Below are 5,816 nucleotides of genomic sequence, written 5' to 3' on the forward strand. Positions count from 1 at the left end.
TGGAATTTGGGGGAAAATAAACATTTGATGACAGTTTGCATTTGAGACTCCACACTCTATAAAAGCCCAGCAGATGCCAGTAAACAACTGCACAATGCTCTTTGAGATAATATGTTGTCATTGGTGATTGGGCAGCATTGGTCTCTCGTGGCCCTTTGGCGAGTTGGAAGGGCTTCCACACTACACGGGCGAAACATGCTCCCTGAGAGCGAGGCCAGCTCCAACTTGCAGAGCTACAGTTTGGCTAGAGAAGGAGAGGAGGGCGGGGAGAGGTAGGGAGGAGGCAGGATGAGATCTTGTCATGGTGCCCAGTGGGTTCTGAGCTTGTGGTTGGAAACGCTGGAAAAACTGCCTTGTCTCCGTGATTAATGGAGGGGGAAACTCTGAGGCAGCGGCGCAGGAGAGAGGAAGGATTGTGCAACGTGAATACACAATACTGTAAAGTTTTCAATGAATCTCAAGCCCAGTTTAATTTAAATGCATAATCCATCTCTTTTTTTTCCATTTGGCATGGGAATCCATAATTAGGAAATACTGTTTTTTTTTTGTTTTTTTTAAGTCTTTGGCTTTAAAAATGAACAGGGTAAACACTGCACATGATTACAATTTTCCTAAATGTGTTTATTAAGCATGTTCAGTATGGAAACATTCATCAAAAAATAATGGGGAAACTCACTGAATGTATAACAACTTGTATAAAATAAACACATTAATGAAACTTGAACAAATGTTCTCCTCATTTCACAATTTTACCACTTCACATAAACAGTTAGCTATGAAAAAATATACTACCGCCTAGTGATATTCAAACAACAAATTTGCTTGGAAAACAACACAACACAAAAAGAAACAGTATTAGTTGTTCAAAATGTCCTTCGTGCAAAAAAAAAGTTAATATCTACAATATTTCCTTGCTGTAACTTCAGGGCTTCCAAGCGTATTCACACTTGTGTTCAACTTTTGCACATTTTGTCATGTTACACCCCACACACTTTTTTTAAATGTATGTACAGTGGAACTAAAATGGAACAATACATAGCTTGTATTCAGGCTCCTCTGAGTCGATAGTTAGCAGAGCCACCTTTAGCTGCAATTACAGCAGCAGCTTTTTGGGGTTCTGTCTCTACCAGCTTTGCATATAAAAAAGACTGAAACTTCTGACCTTTCATCTTTGTAACAAAGCTCAAGTTCTGCCAGAGAGCATCTGTGAACACCATTTCCAAGTCTTGCCATGGATTTTGTGCTTCACTATATACTGCCCATCTGTTTCAGCATTCAGAAACTTTATGTGGCATACAATGTTGGTATGAGGCTACCACTTAAAGTGCCTACATGAAGTAGTGCTACCCATATACACGAGGCTATACCCACATGTCCAGCTGTACTCGGGAATGTTACGTAAAAATGCATAGGTTATCTGATGTCATGCAATAATATAATTGCAATTTTAGTAAATCCCGCACTAAGGACAGTCAGATTTACCTCAATATTGTGGAACCACTGGCGTCATAATTTATTTGTGACTCGGTTAACAATATTATGTGTTTATTTTGATCTTTTTTTTATTATTAGCTTACTTGTTTTATCTTTTTACTACAGACCTTTTTCTGTGTCTGGAATAAAGACTCGCTGTACTTTGACTGTCCACCATTTAGGTGGACGGTCGTGTCTTGGTTGGTTTGCAGGAAGGTTGAACTCTTTCATCTAGAGATGATGGATTGGACAGAGCTCTGCAAGACCTCAAAAGCGTGGAATATTGCTTCATAACCTAAATTTGCTTTGAGATTCTCCATTGTTCACTGATGTTCTGTGACGCACTCCTGAGGCTTTCACAGAATGAAATTACTCATATGTTCTCTTTGAATATATGCTAATTTTGACTGAAAATTGGAGTATTTTATTTTGGAGTATCAGATTTAATTGAGTTTGGATTTTTATGTAAAAAAAAGATTGAAAACCAGGTGTTTTCTTTCAGCCACACAACTGTAAATTGCTCTTTAATGGTGTAAAATCCCAACCAAGTACATAAAAATTCATGGAAAAAAATGTAAGTGGTATGAATACTTTTGGGATGCGCTGTGAATAGCCGCGTATAACGAGTTCAAAAATCCTCCTCCATGCAAAATTTTTAAAGACATGCAGTCTTCTCTTTCTGTGCCTATAAACACAAAGAATATTGCACTACTCTCTTTTAATTAATATGTGCTCATATAGTCTAATTAAAATGTTTCATTTTATGTTTCAGTGAATGGATGCGGTAAGTAGATGGCATTCCTGGGATGCTGTTCACACATCGCTCCAGTCTTTCATAAGCAGCTGAAGGTGAACAGCAGAAGAAATATGTTTAAGGACAGAAGGGAGAGCCTTTATAGGGCCTCAGAGCCAGTTTGAAATGCTGACTTTCTGATGACCTTCTGCAGTTGTGTATGAGGGAGGTGGACCATTCGCAACAGCTGGAAGCATGCAGTTTAGATAGGACATGTCTGCAGGGTCAAACAGAGAGAGCATTGCGTGATCCATGGGGTGCGATTCCAAGGAAGAGCAGAAGGAAGTTCTGACAGCACATGCTACTGGGAGCCCCACGTGCAGCTCGCAAAGGGAGTCCTGGGACAAACCTGTCACCCTGCCATACTTTTGCTCCTTCTTAAGCTTCATCCTGCGGTTCTGAAACCAGATCTTGACCTGACGATCGGTGAGCTGCAGCCTGGCTGCCATCTCTTGTCTCCAGTGGCGTCGCAGGTAGGGGCTGAAGTGGAACTCCTTCTCCAGTTCGAGTAGTTGGTTGTTGGTGAAGGATGTCCTCTCTCGCCTCTCTCCTCCGCCTGCAGCACTAGATGGCCTACCGTCCTTGGCTGAAGCTGGAGACGAGCAGAGAAAGAAACAAAGTCTTACACAGGAACCGCAATGAGTGTAGCACTTCCATTCTGGAGCCCTCGGGTGCCAGCAAACCCAACCTCAATCCTCAGCTCATCAACCTGAGACCAAGCGGAGCCCTTGGTTCCTATTCAGTCTTCCTCAAGACTCCTAAACAAGACTGGCTGTCTAGCGTGTCATGTGTTCGGGAAAAGTTCCCTGCCGAAGAGGCAGTCTGGGGAAAACATCTGACGCCACCACGGCTGCCTGACAGGCCACATTAATCAGAGCTCCACACGGAAGCAGACCTGTCAAATTCCCATCTCAGTCACTTAAAAGGTACCTCGGGAGCACCACTGAAAATAGCTGCCATTAGGGATTCAGTTTGACATGTATATGAGCAATACCAGGGCCCTCTTGATAACAATATGACACGGAGGGGTTAATGGATGTTTAATAAGACCTATGGTTAGTACATTAGACAGAGTACGGTGGCGTCTTTAAAAATGGCTGACTGTTTCCTTGTTCTTCACCGAATTGTTTGGAACGCCAGGAGAAGTTGTCTCGGTCTAATTTATATAAAACCAACTCACATAAACTCACATCTCGAGGGACTTTACGATGCAAAACGTTCCCATTCATCTCCAGTGTACAGTATCTGTACTGGTCTGGATTAAATTAAGCTTACATCAATTTAACTAAATGAAATTACAATAAAGGTAATTTTGAGGCACTTTACAAGCTCAAATCAGTCAATTCCATTCAAACTTCAATACAGTCAGTTTATATTAGCTTCCAGTCAGTGTAATTCATTGCAATAAAATCCAGTCATAAAGTCAGAATAATTATGTACAATGAACTGCATCTTTTATTTTGAAATTAAAAAAGCCTTATATTATGAAAGCAAATAACACCATAGCCATTTGCTCACATCTATCTCTGCAGTATTATTTATCTTTACTGTCAAATTACTGTGCACTTGCAACATAATAATCTATTGTGTACATGTGTTAGCAAACAAATGATCATAACAAGTGATCGTAGTTCATGAGCAAGTGTTTTTTTTTTTTTGACAAATGAGAAGCAACGAAAATAACATAACTATTCCCTCAGTTTTAACTTTAATAAGTAGAGATGTTAGAGATGCACAATATCTCAAATCACAATCACTGTGTGGATTCTAATGTGCACAACTCTTGTGCAGTTCAGATGCAAAATAATAAAAAAAAAGGTTTCAATGTTCATGAATAAGTTAGTGTCAAAATAAACTAAGGAATGAATACCTCATTTTTAGTGATCTGTCAACACACCACAAAAGGAATGAGGAGATTCTTTTGGGGTGTGTAGATTCCTCAACATTCTTAACACATTTCAAGCCAATAATTCAGGTTGTTCAGAATTATTTTTAAGTTGTTTGGATTTTTAGATTAAACAAAATAATGTATCAAGTCACGGAGAAACTATCACAAAAAAATAAATAAATAAAAAATTGGGCCACCACAGGCATGGACAAAGTGTTTGCTTTGACTAAACCAGTGGTCCGACAAGGCCACCTGTGTCAGTCTTTAGAAACACAGTTATGCATGTTGAAGTTCTAAACTTTGCTTTCCAATGCTATAATTAGTTTCTTCATAATAATTAGTCTAAAGAAAACTCGGGAAAGTGGTGGGGACATGTCACATTTTCCTAATATTTGCAGCTTTAAAACATATGAAAGAAAAATACTTACTTGACTGTTTAGAGCCAATTTTCCTTGACTTCATCCAGGGGAAAATCCCCCCAGAGTGGCAGATGCTGAGACTACATCCTCTGCTATTCGGGTCCAGCTTGTCTTTGGCATGGCTGGACAACACAGGCTCCAGAGGGCACTCGGAAAGTTCACGTGGGTTCAACCTGGAACTGAAGGGCACAGTAGAGGTCAGGTTTGGCTGATCGGGTCCCAAGTCAGGGCCTCCTCCTACTCTTCCTCCCCTTGCTACTTCAACACATTTCATGCTAGGTTTTGGCACTAGTCCAGAGCTCATTTCAAAACTGTTGCCATGCAGCTGCAGAGGGAGGGCCGCAGACTGTTGGGGGTCCATGGACCCCGCAGCTCATCAAAGTGGCTCAAATCAAACTCAGAAGTCCCTCCGCAGTAACAAAGCAGAGGTCTTCTATCTGTCTAATATCAGATCACAATTAACTGAATGAATAAAGGAAGGCAGGACAGAGCATTTGGGGCTGGAAACTGAGAGGAACGCTTTGAATAATATTTACCAGAGGGGGGTACCTTGGTCACGTGTGCCAGTCCTCCAATGGCAGAGCTCTGGAGTTGGAAACTAATCCTGGTGGGAACTTGGGGTGCCCGAAGAAGCTTTTGAGATATTTCTTCAGACATTTTCTGCACGAAGTCCGGCTTCTCCTTATCTAGGGATATGAAAAAAAAGGAGAATGAAAAAAAAAAAAAAAAAAAAGAATCAGATAACGGGATATAAAAGACGCCAAGATGAAAGCAAGAGCGGGATGCGTTCAAACGGAGACAGGGGGGAGACAAACAAAGATTACACACGTGTGCTGAGGAGAGTTGTTATTTCAAACCGAGCGTAAAGATTTCTGTTTTTATGGTAAATTCTCCAGGATAAACTGGGAGAGGCGCGTCTCGCTGCTGAACACCCTGTGGTAGGTTTAAGCTACGAGAACTCACATCAGGATGATGCAATAATACGCGGTTACTGTTTCATTCGCACCTTATTACGCGGCTAGAAATGAGAGACATTAAAGTTCAGTGTGCGCTGCTCCCCCGCCCCCCTCTCAGACAAACACAATGACAAATGTTTTTTCTGCTTCTTTTAATGCTGGCACCAAAAGGTAGAGGGATTTAGTCTCCACTTTATTTCAGATTTTTTATTTTATATATATATATTCTTTTTTTGCAAATCCGCAGCAAAATGTAACTTCTCGTTATGAATTGGCGGGCTTTTCCC

General features: G+C 40.8%; 1 protein-coding gene across 1 annotated transcript; it reads right to left on the bottom strand.

Annotated features, from left to right (window-relative positions):
* Positions 1-226: 226 nt before the first annotated feature.
* Positions 227-5,076, bottom strand: LOC106915230 (homeobox protein Hox-A3-like). Its single transcript, XM_088007358.1, has 2 exons — positions 4,583-5,076; positions 227-2,852 (listed from the first exon to the last, which is right to left on the bottom strand). Exons 1-2 carry the CDS (start codon positions 4,932-4,934, stop codon positions 2,377-2,379), a joined length of 828 nt encoding a protein of 275 aa, XP_087863484.1. The 5' UTR covers positions 4,935-5,076; the 3' UTR covers positions 227-2,376.
* Positions 5,077-5,816: the final 740 nt, after the last annotated feature.

This window comes from Poecilia mexicana, unplaced genomic scaffold, assembly GCF_051168715.1.
Source record: "Poecilia mexicana isolate PSO_F unplaced genomic scaffold, ASM5116871v1 scaffold_7, whole genome shotgun sequence".
Classification (NCBI taxonomy): domain Eukaryota; kingdom Metazoa; phylum Chordata; class Actinopteri; order Cyprinodontiformes; family Poeciliidae; genus Poecilia; species Poecilia mexicana.